Here is a 15,801-nt window from a genome sequence, read left to right as displayed (position 1 = left end):
CGGGCCCACGCCGCCATCCCCGCCTTTTTCGCTGTTCCGGAAGGCCTGGGTTTCGGCACCGGCCTCCATCCGCCTCCATCCCCCGCCATCCGCCGCCGCGATGCCCCCCAAGTTCGACCCCAACGAGATCAAAGTCGGTACGTACCGGGCAGCGGGCGCGGGAGGGGGGCGGGGCCCGGCGGGCTCGGCTGACGCGGCGCTGTCCCCGCAGTTTACCTGCGCTGCACCGGCGGCGAGGTCGGAGCCACGTCCGCGCTGGCCCCCAAGATCGGACCCCTGGGGTTGGTACGTACCGGAGACGGGGTTTTGGGGGGAGCGAGGGCAGAGAGGTGGGAGGTCGGGGGCGAGCGTGGCCTGGGAGGAGAGGGATGAAACATGTCCCGAGCGGAGTGGAAAGCATGTCCTGCTTGAGGGGAATGAGTAAATCCCGGGGGAAATTCAGCGTGTCCTGGGGGGCAGGAGGGATAAAATGCGTTCCGAAGGTGGTGGGAAGCGTGCCCTGGGGAGCACCGGGGCGGTGCTGCTCCATCCTGGAGTAAAGGTGTTCAGCAGTAGCACACACGGAGAAGAAGCCGGGGCAGCGCTGGGGCTCTCGGCTTTAACCCGAGCCCTTTGTGATCTCCACGTGTTGTCCCTCAGTCCCCCAAGAAGGTGGGCGATGACATCGCCAAGGCCACGGGCGACTGGAAGGGGCTGCGGATCACGGTGAAGCTGACGATCCAGAACAGGCAAGCGCAGGTACCGCAAGCCGCAGGGCCCGGCCGGTGCTGCAGGCATGGAGCCCACCCGAGCTCTGCCTGCTCCAGCCACCAGCCGGGATCCCGGCAGGGTCCACTCAGCCCTTCATCCTTCCGAGGTGGATAAAATGAGTGCCACACAGGGGGTGTGTGGGGGTCTTCTGAGAAGACCTTAAAACGTGGGTGGGGGGATGTGTGTGGAGCCTGGGGCTTTGCGAGGCTGGAGGATCCTGAGAAATGATCGTCATGTACCAAAATTCAACTTTCATCCTGTTGCAGATGAATTGTTCTTTCTACAGAACCTCCAACCAGCAAAAAAAAAAAAAAAACCCATTACTTAAAGCAGCACAGAAATAAATAAATTGAAATCTTGCCAATTCCTGTAGCCACCTGCCACCGTACCTGTTCTGATGCCCGTGGCTGGTACATTCCAGTGGTGAGCTGAGAGGAAGCCCCAGGCAGGAAGCAGTCCTCTCCTGCATGTGGGGAGGCCTGTGCCGAAAACCTGGGAACAGATTCCTACAGCACAAAAAAAAACCTGGAGCATGAGGGAATTAACCAAACCCACACTGCTCTGGCAATTACCTTTGCTGAGATAATTGACTGCTTGATTATGTTTGTTAGCAATAGAATTCCGTGTAGAATAGGGGGGAAATGAATCTCTTTCTATTTAGATAGAGGTTGTTCCTTCTGCCTCTGCTCTGATTATCAAAGCTCTGAAGGAGCCACCTCGTGACAGGAAGAAGCAGAAGAACAGTAAGTGTTCTCTTGGCTCTGGTTCTGAATGTTTTGGGGCTAAAAGAGGGGAAATACCAGTAGCTTCCCCTGGGATTATTCAGCATAAACTGGCAAATGGGGGACATGAGGCTGGTTTTGGGCATCCCCATTCCTGCAGTGCCAGGGTACCAACAGATGGCACATCAGCAGAGCTCTGTGTTTTAGGAGATTACGGAATCTTGGACTGGTTTGGGTTGGAAGGGACCTTCAAGCTCATCAGTTCTACCTCTGCCATGGGCAGGGACACCTCCCACTGTCCCAGGCTGCTCCAAGCCTTGGGCACTGCCAGGGATCCAGGGACAGCCACAGCTGCTCTGGGCAAAGCTGGGGTAGAACAGGCAGCTGTAGCTGTGCTGTAGCACAGGGCCTGGTGCAGCCAGAGGGGAGCTGGCAGAATTCCAGCTTAGAAAGAGGAGTTGGGGATAATTCGGTGCCGCAGTCCGGGAGCTGCAGCACTGACAGCAGCCCTGCTGGAGCTGCAAACTCCCAGCTCTCCACGTGGTCTGAGTGCTGGGAATGGTGCTCCCAGAGGAAACCAGGAGCTGGCAGTGCCCAGGTGGCCTCAGTGCTGCTGTTCCCTTCACAGTTAAGCACAGTGGCAGCGTCACCTTCGACGAGATCGTGAACATTGCGCGGCAGATGCGGCACCGCTCCCTGGCCCGGGAGCTCTCGGGTGAGTCCTGGCGGTGGGATTCAGGGAATGCTCCTTCTGCCTGCTGCGGATCCCAGGAGGGAGGGCTCACAGCTGAGTTGGGAACAGGCAGCCTCAACACTTGGGGAGGGGAGAGGCACAGGGAGCGCTCTCCAGTGTGTTCCTGGGGGAATCCAGGATGTGAGATCTGGGTAAGTGACTTGATGTTCCCTGGTGAGCCCTGAGGCTCCAGCCTGCAAACCCCAGAGGGAAAGGGGACAGCTGAGAGCTGTGAGGAGTTCCCTGTGTCAGAATCCAGACTGGTTTGGGTTGGAAGGGACCTTAAAGCTCATTCAGTTCCACCCCTTGCTGTGGGCAGGGACACCTTCCATTAGCCCAGGTTGCTCCAGGTAAGTTCCTGGGATGTTTTCCCGTGGTAAAGCACTGACCAGCTGCATCTCCCTGCTGCAGGGACCATCAAGGAGATCCTTGGCACTGCCCAGTCCGTGGGCTGCAGCATTGATGGGAGACACCCCCACGACATCATCGATGACATCAACAGTGGTGCCATCGAGTGCCCGGCTGTAAGTGCCCAGCTCTAAATGAAATTGCTGTATCACGTTTAATTACTGACAGACTCCACTAATGAGCTGTGTCTCCTTCTTCTACAGAGCTAAGACTGCAGAAAAGGAAGTTGCTACTTAAAGGCTCCTTCAGTTTTTTGTAGCACTTTAAATACTTTAATAAAAGACCCAGTTGTCTGCAAACTCTGGTGCTGGCTTGATTTGTCCCTGTCCCATGCTGTGAATTTTCCTTGAGGAAAATGGTGTCCGAGCCCATTCTGGATGGATTGGGGCAGGGATGGAAGTATGGCTGTTAAAAAACGTGCTGAGGAATGAGCAGAAAGTTAAGCATTGCTTATTCAAAATGAGATCCATTTGTGTCCTTTGCTCCCTGATGGAATGTGGGTCAGTGCCCTGGTGGCTTGAGGGCCGCAGAGCCTGAAGTGGGGCTGTAGTGACGGAGGGAAAGGCATGATCAAAAAACCATTTTTATCAAATGCATGAGCCCTGGCAGACACCAACTGTCCAGGACATCCCACTGTGTCCCTGTCAGTGTGGAGGGGAGCTGGACCCTCCTTGCTCCTCCAGCAAAACTGAGCAAAACCTGACCTGGGTATTCCCAGACATGGGAATCCCACGAGCTCAGGGATCTGCCTGTCCCTCCCTGGTGTGGCTGTGCCTTGGGCAGCTCTGCCCGGGGTTTTCCTCCACTTGGCAGTGCTGGAAACAATTGGAAAAATGATTCCTTTTGCTTAAGGGGAGTTCTATGGAAAGGATCCCTAACCTTTCCCATGCTGCCCGAGGGCAGGGGCTCTGGTAGAAGCCAAGCAATGCTTGGAAGGATGGTTTGCCCTGCCAAGAATTCATTTTTTCCAAATCGGGCTCTTTCAAAAGGAGGCAGAGGGTTCCAAAGGTAATAACCCACATTAACATCACCTATCTTGCTGATAATTTATTGTTTAATTTAATATCTTTAATAACGAAGGCATCAAATGCAACCTCAGCAGGCTTGCAGGTGCCATCAAGCTGAGGGTGCAGTGCCACAGCTGAGGGATGTGATGGCATCCAGAGGGACCTGGGCAAGCTTGAGAAGTGGCCCATGGGAACCTCGTGAGGTTTAACCATGCCAAGTGCTGGAGCTGCACCTGGGTTGGGGCCAACTCCTGGGACCAATCCAGGCTGGGGATGAGCAGATGGAGCAGCTGTGGGAGAAGGATCTCACAAATCTTTAGGGTTTGAGGGAAGGAAGATGCAGAGAATCCCCTGGGCTGAAATTTGAACCAAAAAATTGCTGTGACACCCTCACAGGTGCTGAAGCAACCCCCCAGGGCTGGCAGTAACTGCCCTCACGGGGAGTCCCTTGCGGTGACCCCACAACGGCTCTGTGGTCCCTCTGTCGTGTCCCAGCTGGGCCTGGCTGCCGTCCCCACGCAGGGCACGGCCAGTTTGGGCTCCACAGCCCCTTCCGGGGGCCACATCACCACCCCCAGGCAAAGCCCAGCACCGCTCCCGGGCACAGCGAGAGATTCTTCGGTGCCTTGGGCAGGGCCGGCACTTGGACGCCATGATCCCTGTGGGTTTCTCCACCTCTGAACACTCTGATCCCTGCCCGGTCCGGCCGGGACGCAGCTCCCCCCGCACGGCCGTTGGGGCTGCGCGGCCCCGCCTGCGGCACGGCCCGGCCCCCGGAGCGCCCCGAACGGCGGCGCATCCACGCGGCGGGGCCGGGCCGCCATGTGCCCCCGGCAGCGAGCCCGGGTTCGCCGGCCCTGGGGGTGTCCCTGTCCTTTCCCAGGGTCCCCGGGGGTGTTTCCGGCCCTGTCCCGTCCCCGCTGTCCCCGTCCGGCCCCCGGGGGGCGCGGTCCCTTTAAGCGCGGCCACGCCCCCGCTGCCGCCGGCACGAAGCTTCCCGCGAACGTGACGTCACCGCCCGCGCCTCCCGCGCCCGCGCCCGCGGCCCCGTCCCACGTGATCCGAGCCGCGGCGCGCCGCGCGCCCATTGGCCGCGGCGGCGGCGTTCGCGGTGTGACGTCACGGCAGCGCAGGTCGCCATTGGTCCGCCGGGCGAGGGTGGGCCGGTGGCGCGGGCCGCCATGGCCGAGGGCGGCGGGGGGGCGGTGGCGCGGCGGCCCCGCCCCCGGGTGTGCGCGAGGCGGCGGCGCGTGGCAGCGGCGCGGGGCGAGCGGCGGCCCCGGCCCGGCCCCGCCATGACCGACTTCAAGCTGGGCATCGTCCGGCTCGGGCGGGTGGCCGGCAAGGTGAGCGCGGGGCGCCGGCGGGCGCGGCGGGCCGGGCCGGGCCGGGCTGGGCTTAGCCGCGCCGGGGGGCGGCGGGGCGGGGCGAGGGGTCCGGCTGGGCGGGGGGCAGCGGACGGGCGGGCCGGCCGGTGCTGCCGGGCGGGGAGGGCTGTGCTGTGCCGGGCCGTGCTGTGCCTTACCGAGCCGTGCCGGGGCCTTACCGAGCCGTGCCGTGCGCTCCGGAGCCGTGCCGCAGCCGTGCCGGAGCCGTGCCGGGCCGTGCGGCCGCGCTGACGGGGCTCTCTCTGTGTTCCAGACCAAGTACACGCTGATCGACGAGCAGGACATCCCGCTGGTGGAGAGCTACTCCTTCGAGGTGAGGGCCCCGCTGCCCGCGCTCCCCTCGCGTTATTTTACCGGGTTTTGTGACTCCCTTCCCCGCCCGGGGCTGCCCCGGCCCCGCCGCCGCTCCCCGCGCCCTCCCGGTGCTCGGGCTCCCGCTGGAGCTTCGGCTTTTTGCTTTGCTTGTGCTCTGCTCCAATCAAACCGCTCGTGGAAGTGCTGTGCCTGCAGCTCCCCTGATTGGGGGAAAAAGAACCAGTTTTAAGTTACTGAAGTCCCAACGTGGAGGCTTCCAAGCAGGAAAAGTTCTGGGTTTTCTTTTTTTCTTTTTTTTTTTTTATAATTAGATGAACACTGTTTTAAAACATGTATTTACTAATTTATTATGCAGTTTTTAGTTTTCATACTATATGTATGCTTTTGGAGAACTGGTAATTTGTCCTCCTGTGGTTTGGCAAACATTAAAAATGTTCACTCTGCACTTACTCTTGGATAAAAAAAACCTGTATTATTGTAACTGATTATGGGACAAAAAAATGTGTCCTTTACTCTTAACATCCACTGGAAGAGGGTAAGTGGGTTCCAGCAAGGCTTTGAAAGTAAAAGAAAATTATTACAAAATTTTCAACAAATAAGGCTTTTTTGGAGGAGGGACCATCACTTGTTACATTCTTGCTGTGCAATGGATGTTTTGGGGCTGTTCTTAGGAATTTTAGGAGTTGTGGCCGTGCTGCTGCCAGAACACTCCCTGTTTGTCCATGCCTCCCCTCTGGCAGCCACTGTGAGTATCTCTGTCACTGGTGGCAGTAGCACACTGTGACTGTCCCAAATGGATCAAATTCTTGCTGCACTCTGTGAGCTTTGGCACCTGCACAACCTTGTGGAGTGCAGGGAAAAGGCCAGGCCCTCACCCTCAGGAGCACCCCAGTGAGATGGGTGTAGGGGCAGTGCTTAAAGCAAAGCCCTGCTGGCTGCACAGGGACAGAATGTGGATCCTGACGTGAATCCCAGCCCCAGAGCTGGATTCCTGCTGTTCCTTATCCAGGCAGCTCCTCCCTGCCCTTTCCCAGCCAGGCTGGTTGGGTCCCCTTGGGGGTTTGAGACAGCTCAGATGGCACCGAGCTCAAGTGACCCACAGGGACGAGTGTGAAATGTTGGGTCCACCCCCATCCCAGTGGAGCAGGGGCTCTGCTGCCCTGTGTGGGTGATCTCATGGCCTTTCCCTTCCCTCTAGGCTCGGATGGAGGTGGATGCTGATGGGAATGGTGCTAAAATCTTCGCTTACGCATTCGACAAGAACCGGGGCCGGGGCTCAGGCCGCCTCCTGCACGAGCTGCTCTGGTGGGTACTGGAGGGAGAGAAAAGCTAAGGGTTCACCCAGTTTGCTGCCACCAACTCGTGTGGGGTGATTGCTCTGCCTGTAGTAACTTAAGTCCCCTCGGGAGAGTTGGAAACCCAGCACAGGGTGCCCACAGGGCTTTGGTTTGCAGAGTCCTCACACGGCACAGCCTGTGAAACATTCCAGGCAGGGAAAGCAGTGAGAGGTGAGTGTGATTCATGGAGACCCTGCTTACACCTGAGAAATGCTGCTCAAACTTCAGCTGGGGGGAAAAAGAGGGGACCTGCACCATTCAATAGGTGAAGACAAGCCTTTGAAGGTTTGTTGTGGGGTTTTTTGTCCACTGACAATTGGCAGAGCACTGGAGAAAAGGAGCTTCTGATAACTTTAAAGTTTGAGGTGTTTTTTATGGCTTTCTGCAAAACTGCCTGAAGTGATGCTGATGGTTCATCATATCATACCAGCTGCTGCTTCTTATTTTCCATACTGTACAAATCCTTGAAATCCTTCATAGGATTAACATTAAGAATCAGGGGCCAATTTCCTCATTGAGAGCAGCTTACCCTCTGAGCTGATCTATTGCTCTTTCTAGATGTTGATGGGTTTATAGAAAAGGTGGGATCTGCTGAAGAAACCTTAGTTCTTTTAAAATCCTTTTTGGAAAAAGTAAGCATATTTTCTATTCAGTTCCATATCCTTGGAAGTCACAGTGCCCAGGATGCCCTTTATCATTCCAGGTTACCTTTTATTCCCCAGAACCAGGCTCTGCACAAGAGGAAGGAGACAGGAAGACTATCAGACCATTATTATTATTTCCAATCTGCTTATTAAATATGGATTTTAACCTGCATCTGTTAATGTTTAATCTTATTGCACATAGAACTTTTGTTGAAATTATGAAATTGGCTGCAGCATGTGGAGCAAATCACTGACAGCTGCTGCTAACTGTGAACCTCAGACAGTCATAATTATTATCTGTAAGTAGCATTAAACAGCACCTTAAAATGATTCAGGTCAGTTGTTGAAGGCTGTGCAAATGATGACAGCCCAGCTATTTGTTTATGACACAGCCCAGCCATTGCCTCTTCTGGCTTGTTTTACTCAAATTAGGAAGTAATTTGAGCATATTCAGTTAGGAAATTCAAATTGTGTCACTCGAGCATGGGCTGGAGTGAAAAATAAGAGATTTGTGTGTAATGGGGATTTTGGAGAGGCACAGAGGGGGGTGTCAGCTGCCAGGCAAGCAGAGCTGCAGTTCTGGAGTTGCAAAAGCAGATTTTTGGACTAAAAAATATAAAATACCTCTGCTGTTACTGTGAAATCCTTTTGGTCCTGAAGGTGTTTGTGTTGCTGATCTTCAGTTGCAGCCCAAGCACTGCAGGTCCATGGCTGAGTCTCTGGTGACTTTGGCTGCAGGGGCTGTGCAGCTTCTGCCCCAGCTAAACAGAGCAGTTTGGGGGCTGCTCTGAGCACAAACCAGAACTGGAGAGTAGTGGCAGGTCCTTCCCTTGGTGAGGAGGGGCAGTGTTGGGGGTTTGGAGCCTGTGAGAGTCAGGAGAGCTGGGCAGAGCCAGGCAGTGATTGCAGTTCCCAGTGCCAGCCTCACTCCTGGGATGAATGAAGACCAAAGAACATGGATTGCTGCAGGTGTAGGTGTGTAATTCAGTTGTTCTCTGCACATGGACCCCCAAAACCATGAAAACCCAGCCGAGTTGTGTGCCTCTGGTCTAAGATACAGTGACTGGCATGTGGTAGATACAAGTAAAACAGATCTTTGAATTCTTTTTTCTTTATAAGTTAAGCAGGTTGTTTTGTTCATGTCAGGAGGCCCTTGGGATAGAAAGCCTGGAGCTGCAACAGTGACAGGGACCTTCTCCCAGAGCGCTCCTGCTGCCCTGTGGAGAGGGAACTGTGGGATCAAAAGGCAACCAAGAGCTGGAAATTCCCCACATAAGCTGCAAAAATTCTTACAGGAGGAACTTCCTGATGGTTCTTCAGCCTCTCTGGTGCTTGCTGTGATTTCCACATGGAGTTTTGGCTCCCTCAGAGCAGGTTTGGATGTCTCTGCAGAAGTCTTATCTCCTCAGCCCGTTCCCTGTGGAGCAATCCCAGCTCTCTGTGTTCTGCTGGGTGCAGAGATGTTCCCTGGGGAACAGCAGCAGCAGGGGATTAGTCATAAGTATCACCAACTGCATGTTCAAAAAGACATCCAAGACCTGATTTCTGGGGGTTTTTAGGGTTTTTTTTAGAGCACTTACCATCTTGCTGCCTGTAACAGGCTCAGTTCTGGTTCCTGGTGCCTGGAATTGCTGTGTCTGCACTTGTATTCCAGTCCTGGGTTCTGAGCTGCTGAAATACCAAAAGAGCAGAATCCAGATAATTCCCTGAAAAGTCTTGCTGGAAGGGTTTTGCCTGGCATCTTGCAGGAGCTCAGGAGTGCAGGGAGAGGCAGAAGCTCCAGCCCTGCAGGAGTTTTGGCTGCATTACTGATGTTTCTCTGCTCCTTCTCCAAGGGACAAGGCAGGTTCTCCACAGCCTGTCCTTGCTGCCCAGTTTGGGGTCCCAGTTTGGATGAACTGGGGTGGTCCATGGTTCAGACTGAAGCCTGGGGAGGGGAGTGGGAGGTGCTCATGCATTCAAAGCTTCCTTTGTGATGTGTGCAGAGAAGGGACCACGCTGAATTTGGCATTACCAGTTCTGACACCTCAGTGCAGTGGTGTTCAACACTCACTGCTCACCAGCAAGGCCCAACTTCCACCTTTACTTAGGCTTTTGTCACTTGAGGTCACAGAGAAGCTGCCAGTGATGTAGATCAATGTGGTTTCATACAGGGAGGGAAAGATTGGTGCAGTGTGGGAGGGGATTTGGTCAGAATTTGCTTTTTGGGGTGGTGGGTGCAGATCTGGGCTGTGGAGGAGCAGGGGTAGGTATGTGCCACTCTGCTGTGACTTCCCAGTGTCGGGAGCAATCTCTCATAATCCTCTCTCTTTCCCCAACTCTAGCAGTTTCTAAACTCTCATCCAATCAAATTTAAAAATATTTCTTAACTTAGTCTTGGAATCGCCTTCCTTTCCCCCCCCGCTCAGTTTGTTCTTGCTCTGAACCTCTGTCTCCTCCTCCCAGATTCCTTGCTCCTATCTGTCCCATCTCTCCAGTTGGCACTTTGTCCTAGGCTCATTCTAAGAACCTTCTCTCCTTCTCTGTCTCCATATCTGACTGCTGTGCACCTTCAGCAGTTCACCAGTTCCTGGGCTCCCACTTGGAGCCCTCAGGATTCCTGATTCCCTTTGCCAGACCCTCTGCTGGCCTTCAACAACTGAGAAGTAGCTTTTCTTATAATGGCTTCCCAGTGCCAGAGGGCAGGGACAGATGGGATATTGGGAAATCCTTCCCTGTGAGGGTGGGCAGGCCCTGGCACAGGGTGCCCAGAGCAGCTGGGGCTGCCCCTGGATCCCTGGCAGTGCCCAAGGCCAGGCTGGACATTGGGGCTGGGAGCAGCCTGGGACAGTGGGAGGTGTCCCTGCCCATGGCAGGGGATGAGCTCAATGTTAAAGTCCCTTCCAGCCCAAATCAAGCTGGGATTCCAGGCTTTCTCCTTTAGGGCACTTCAGCAGACTCCTTGCCATTGTTTGTTTGTTTTTATGTGTGTAGTTTGGTTTCTTCTTCCCCAAAAGAAGGATTTTATTTGTTTTACCTTCAAAGGGAAGAACTTTTCCCCATTCCATGGAGGCCCAGCAGACTCCCTGGGAGGAGGCTCCAGGCTCTGTTCTCGTGCAGGGTGTCCTTGCAGCTCCTTGTGGGAGCTGGAGCACAGTCTGTGTGTAGGTGCTGCTTGTAGCCCTCTCCAAGGGGATTCTGCTCATTAAATTCTAGGAAGTTTTGGGGCAAGAGTTTTTCTTACCCCCAAGGTGTATAACTTATCCATGTCTGTATGGATTTTGATCAGGAAAACAAAATCCTACATTTTTCATTGTAGATCACAGTGAAATGAGTTTTCTGTTCTGCTGGGTGATGCTGAGCTTTGTAAAGGTTAAAATAAGTGGGAATTTTTAAACTCAGGCAAATACCTCTTGAAAATTAAATAAACTGTTTGAGCTGAAATGTTCAGTAAAGGCTGAGCAGGACTCAGTGTCCAGGCTGGGTTTGGGTGAAGCTGTGGGAAGCTGCTGGAAGATCTCCAGGGAGGAGGTGCTGGGTTACCTCAGTGAGTGCTGTCAACTCTGCTTGGCCCTTGTGCTCCTGTGCTGGGAAGTTCCTCATGGCAGAGCAAACACAGGGGCACAGCCTTCTGTCCAAGCCTTGCATTTCAGCTGGGATGGGGATTCCCGCAAGAAGTGGTACAGAAACTTGTCAAACATGAGGGTATTCGACAGAGAACTTTATGAAACAGAGAAAGGAGGGGTGAAAAGGGGAAGGGGGAAAATGGAAACTCTTAGAAGGCAGTAGGGGAGATTCCCCCTTCAGCCATCCTGGCTTAGTCCTGCTCTGGGTTTTGGGCAAGTTTCAGGTGCCTCTTGGTCAATTGTGGAGTCATTTCAGACTTTCAGTGTGTTACACACAATTAGAGTCTGAAAAGCATTTGCATACTTGGTGAAACCTCTGTCCTGTGGCTGCCCAGGGAGGTTCCTTCATAAATAACAAGCTCTGTGGCTCCACACCAGTGCCAAACTTGCACAAATGTGTCTGATAGAATTTCCTATGAAAATAATAAGCCAGCATTGGCACCTTTCAAGGAACACTAATTCCAAGGATCTCTAGCAGTAACTGCAGGAATAGACTCTGGAACTAAGCAATATGCTTAAAATTACTCTATACTCTGAGTGCCTTTTCATTCAACTAATGTATAATTGAAATCACCTGCTGGAAAAAGGGACTTTCTCCTGGGACTTGCCCTGTCTGAAGTAGCCACTGGAGTCTGTTGGCAGCCCAGTGCCAGCAGGTCCCAATCACATTGCCTCTGGAATTGGTGTGATCCTTTGTTTTTTAGCTATTCTTGGTCATCACTGACCTTCAGGTTGGTTTTGTCTCCTGCAGGGAGAGGCACCGGGGAGGGATTGCTCCTGGCTTTCAGGTGGTGCATCTGAACTCGGTGACCGTGGACAACCGCCTGGACAATCTGCGCCTCGTCCCGTGGGGGTGGAAGCCCAAGGCTGAGGAAATCTCTAGCAAACAAAGGTATGGCAGCACCTGGCAGGGGGAATGAAGATCTCTTCAAATGTTGTCTCCTTCCTTTAGTGAGTTTTGCCTTGCCAGAGCCTTTTTGATTTGACCTTGGATGCTTTATACATCGCTCTGTCCGGCGTCCTCAGCTGGGGCACAGTCTGTGCTCGCCAGCCCTGCTGTGCAGGGACCATCTCACCCTCGGGGCTGTGCCAGGAGGAGCAGGAACCCTCCCAGCTGAGGGGAGCTTCCCTCAGGGGAAGCTGCACATCTCGCTGCCTTCTGCCTCTCAGACACCGAAATTCCAGTGTGACCTGCGGGAACAGGGAACTGCAAAATGCTCGTGATGGAAGTTGTGGGTTGGGGTTGGACTCACTCAGTGTCAGTCTGGGCTCAGCTTCCAGCACCTCTCACCAGCAGCTTGTGGGAGCTTCCCACGGGCTGGGTTTCACTGATGCTACTCAGCACATCAAACTCTTTGTGCCAGGATGGATCTGGATAATCAGGAATGTGACACAGTGGGAGACCCCAGACTTCACATCACACTCTTCTCCTGAAACACTTGCAGTACCTTTAGGATGGGGATGTTGGGAGCTGCTTAAACTGATTTTGAGAAGTTGTAGTGAATTACAAATGCTCTGTGTGATTTTGGGGGTTCAAGAGCAAGGAACAGACTTCAAGCCAGAAATAAATTTTGACTTGGTGTGAATAATTTTGCACAGAAATAGTTTTGCTTGGTAGAAATGTTTCTTGATTGATACTTTTAAACTTCTGAGTTTTGCACTTGGGCTAAAATAACCCTAAAAATACCCAATATATGAGCAGTATGTGCAGTGTGAGGCTAAATACAATGTTAACCTTATTTATTAATAAATTTGGAATCAGTTTCTCTGTATGATTATTATGAATTGATGTACCAAATTGGTACTTGTTTTTTTTTTTTTTCCAGGGAACAAAGTCTGTACTGGCTGGCAATCCAACAGCTTCCTACAGACCCCATAGAAGAGCAGTTTCCTGTCCTGAATGTAACCAGATATTACAACGCTAACGGGGATGTTGTGGAGGAGGAAGAGAACTCCTGCACTTACTATGAATGTCACTACCCTCCCTGCACAATGATTGAAAAACAGGTGGGTTCAGAGAGCTGGGAGTGAGCATGGAGTGCCTTGGGCTAATGGGGTGTCCAGGGATTTATTTGTTATTTAAAATGCAGAGCTTTACGTGAGCCATTCAGTGGCTAAAACCAGTAATTTTCTTCTACTCAGGTTTTCTTTGGCCTGAACCTCCAGACCCTGTGATAATTTTCAGCTGGAGGGAACATGGGTTTGATTGGAGCAGTGGATGTTACTGGGCTGCTGGGAGGAGGGTGATTTCTGCAGAGTGCACAAAAAGCCAGGTGGAAGCTTTCCTCCAGGGAGCAGAGCTGGGATGAGTGAGCAGCTGTGTGAGGCAACAGGAAGCATTGTAAGAGGGTTTGGGCAGTCATGGAATCAAAAAATAACCTGGTTACCATTTCCTGAGCAGAAGGTGAATTGGAGTGGCCTTCATTCAGGGCAGAGCTGGGAGGAAAGGTTCTGCTGGAGGAAGATAAAGCAACATCAGGAGTGAGAGAATGGGCTGTGCCTCTGTCACACAGATGCCTTATCTATAAAGGGCTTGTGAGAGCAGATGCTGAGCGGGCTAAACCCGTTGTGTTCCACTTCCTGCTTTGGGGAAGGGAATGTTTGCAAAAATGATCTTAAATGCCCTGTATTTGAAGCAGAGGGAGCTCTGCCTTTAATTTGGGCCTGTGCCCAAAAGCTCCCTGGATAACAGTAACTTTGGCAGTGGCTGAGCTTGTGCAGCCCTCCTGATACTTTCTGAATTTCAGGTGTTTGTAGTTGAAAACAGAACTTAAGTTGACAAAATGGCAGCACTGTGCCAACAAACGTGCAATGCTCCAATATTTTGTCTATTAAGCCCATTTTATAAGAGCAACTGTAAAACCACTGAAATTGCTTCAAACCCCTTTGATTCTCTGATACTCATGGTGGATGTTGTGTTTCATAGAATCCCAGAATGCCAGCCTGGTTTAGGTTGGAAGGGACCTTAAAATTCCTCTCATTCCACGGGTAGGGACACCTTCCACTATCCCAGGTTGCTCCAAGCCCTGTCCAGCCTGGCCTTGGACACTTCCAGTGATCCAGGGGCAGCCCCAGCTGCTCTGGGCACCCTGTGGCAGGGCCTCACAGAGGACAGTTTCTTCCCAATATCCCATCTATCCCTGCCCTCCTTCAGCTTAAGGCTGTTTATCCTTGTCCCGTCACCTGTGTGTGACAGGCGTGCAAGACCCGATCATGGAGCTCCTTGGGAATGCTGTTGGGTTCTCTTGGGAATGCTGTTGGGGTGCCCCTCGGGAGCGATGTTGAGGTTCTCCTGGGCCCTGAGCAGCCCCTCTAATGCCATCTTTTGTCCCCAGTTACGTGAATTCAACATCTGTGGCCGCTGCCAGGTGGCGCGGTACTGCGGCTCGCAGTGCCAGCAGAAGGACTGGCCTGCTCACAAGAAACACTGTCGGGAGAAGAAAAGGACCTTCCAGCAGGAGCTCGGACCAGAACGATGACCGGGTGGCAGAGGCCTCTCAGCAGCAGGATTCCTTCCCAAAGGCATTGGACTCTTGCTTTTGCACAGTATGACAGACTGCTTATTGAAGCCAGAGGCACTGAAGAAAAACCCTGTGATGCTTGAGCAGAACGGCTGACTGGACTAAGCCAGCTCTGACTGGTGCTGTGGAAAGGGATCGGGTCTGCCCTTCCAGTATTATATTCTCAAGCAAAAAGACTACTGTGGAGGCTCCAGGCAGGAAGCTTCTCATTATTTATATGTTAATACGTTTGTAAACTCATGTACAGTTTTTGTTAGGAATTCTTGATAGCACTCATTAACTGTAATGTTCAGATGAGAACATGTTGTTGGCCTAAAAGTTTAAAAAAAGCAAAACAAAACAAAAAAAAAAAAAGAAAAAAAGTCATGTAGCAAAAGCTTTTCCTCCCATGTGGCAGAAGTGTCTGTGGCAGTGCCAAGGCCGGCGGGGCAGGCTCCGGCATCAGCACTAACTCTGGAGAACTCTGCATGGAAGCTCTATTTAAAAGAAAATACAAACAAAAAAAAGAGCAAACAAAGTAAAGGTTGGAATGAATCCATGTCTGCTCTCTGGCTTTTTCCCCTTCCCTTCCAGCTGCCTTCAGAGCTCAGTCACCCCTGGATGCTGGAAGTGCCTGCAGGGTAGGAGCAGTGCCCCAGGAGCTGGCATGGGCTGTAGGGACCCTCTGGGATCTGTGTCCAGGCACTGCAGCCAGGGCTGCCTCGGAGGGGCTGCTGGAGATGGGCCTTAGAGCAGCCAGGATTTTTAGGAAGCTGGCTCAGCTTTCTGTTCCAAAGCCCTTGTACAGAAGGCAGTGGTAGGGGAGCTCAGGTAGCAGCTGTGTGTGGATGTGGTTGCCCCTCGTGGCTTCCCCGTAGCATAGCAAACACTCCAGTCATGTGCAGAGATGTTTAAATATCTAATACTGGGTAATTTGAATTATTTATTCACTTTTTTTAAGAGTTGTCATTAATTCAAGAATTACTTTTTGACTTTTTTTTATGTAGTAACAAAGTAGAATGGGAGGAAGATTTCCCTTGCAGAGCACATGCCTATTTTTCTTTTCATGAATAACCATTTTCTTTTTCATTTTTGCCTTAGAAGTGTAAGGAACATCAGTTGAGTTTCCTGAAGAACTAAATGGATAATTTAGTGCCAGGTGTTAGTCTTGCTTCACAGTAGAAGAATGTGAGCTGCTGAGTGCTTAATGCAGAGCCTTTCTTGGAGTGCTTTGTGAAAATTTTTTTGTAAAAGCCGTTTAGAATTTTGATTTTTCAATCAGGATTCACTTTGCCACTTCATGTTGCAATGTTGGTCTTGCTTGTATTCAATTTGTTAGAAAATTGATCTGCTGTGGACTTCCAATATTATATTCTGTTTCTAATATCTGCA

General features: G+C 52.3%; 2 protein-coding genes and 1 non-coding gene across 3 annotated transcripts; all 3 read left to right on the top strand.

The window, feature by feature from the left end:
- Positions 1 to 15: 15 nt before the first annotated feature.
- Positions 16 to 2,912, top strand: RPL12 (ribosomal protein L12). Its single transcript, XM_039561889.1, has 7 exons — positions 16 to 137; positions 212 to 285; positions 640 to 738; positions 1,412 to 1,493; positions 2,101 to 2,187; positions 2,617 to 2,729; positions 2,817 to 2,912. Exons 1-7 carry the CDS (start codon positions 101 to 103, stop codon positions 2,820 to 2,822), a joined length of 498 nt encoding a protein of 165 aa, XP_039417823.1. The 5' UTR covers positions 16 to 100; the 3' UTR covers positions 2,823 to 2,912.
- LOC120410927 lies at positions 1,127 to 1,254 on the top strand. The gene has a single exon (XR_005603280.1). It is a non-coding gene; the product is annotated as a small nucleolar RNA SNORA65 (small nucleolar RNA).
- Positions 2,913 to 4,850: 1,938 nt separating the features above from the next.
- ZMYND19 (zinc finger MYND-type containing 19) lies at positions 4,851 to 15,801 on the top strand. Its single transcript, XM_039561887.1, has 6 exons — positions 4,851 to 4,966; positions 5,262 to 5,321; positions 6,522 to 6,628; positions 11,661 to 11,801; positions 12,736 to 12,916; positions 14,245 to 15,801. The coding sequence occupies exons 1-6, from the start codon at positions 4,916 to 4,918 to the stop codon at positions 14,386 to 14,388; spliced, it is 684 nt and encodes a 227-aa protein (XP_039417821.1). The 5' UTR covers positions 4,851 to 4,915; the 3' UTR covers positions 14,389 to 15,801.

Source organism: Corvus cornix, chromosome 17 (assembly GCF_000738735.6).
Source record: "Corvus cornix cornix isolate S_Up_H32 chromosome 17, ASM73873v5, whole genome shotgun sequence".
In the NCBI taxonomy this organism is placed as follows: domain Eukaryota; kingdom Metazoa; phylum Chordata; class Aves; order Passeriformes; family Corvidae; genus Corvus; species Corvus cornix.
This window is presented reverse-complemented; position numbering and strand designations above follow the sequence as displayed.

Excerpts from the sequence above, each read along its gene's own strand:
- RPL12 (XM_039561889.1), top strand. The coding sequence starts at position 101 with ATGCCCCCCAAGTTCGACCCCAACGAGATCAAAGTCG. Across the intron at positions 138-211 it reads CCCCAACGAGATCAAAGTCG|TTTACCTGCGCTGCACCGGC; the intron begins GTACGTACCGGG and ends CTGTCCCCGCAG. Across the intron at positions 286-639 it reads AGATCGGACCCCTGGGGTTG|TCCCCCAAGAAGGTGGGCGA; the intron begins GTACGTACCGGA and ends GTTGTCCCTCAG.
- ZMYND19 (XM_039561887.1), top strand. The coding sequence starts at position 4,916 with ATGACCGACTTCAAGCTGGGCATCGTCCGGCTCGGGCGGGTGGCCGGC. Across the intron at positions 6,629-11,660 it reads CTCCTGCACGAGCTGCTCTG|GGAGAGGCACCGGGGAGGGA; the intron begins GTGGGTACTGGA and ends TGTCTCCTGCAG. Across the intron at positions 12,917-14,244 it reads GCACAATGATTGAAAAACAG|TTACGTGAATTCAACATCTG; the intron begins GTGGGTTCAGAG and ends TTTTGTCCCCAG.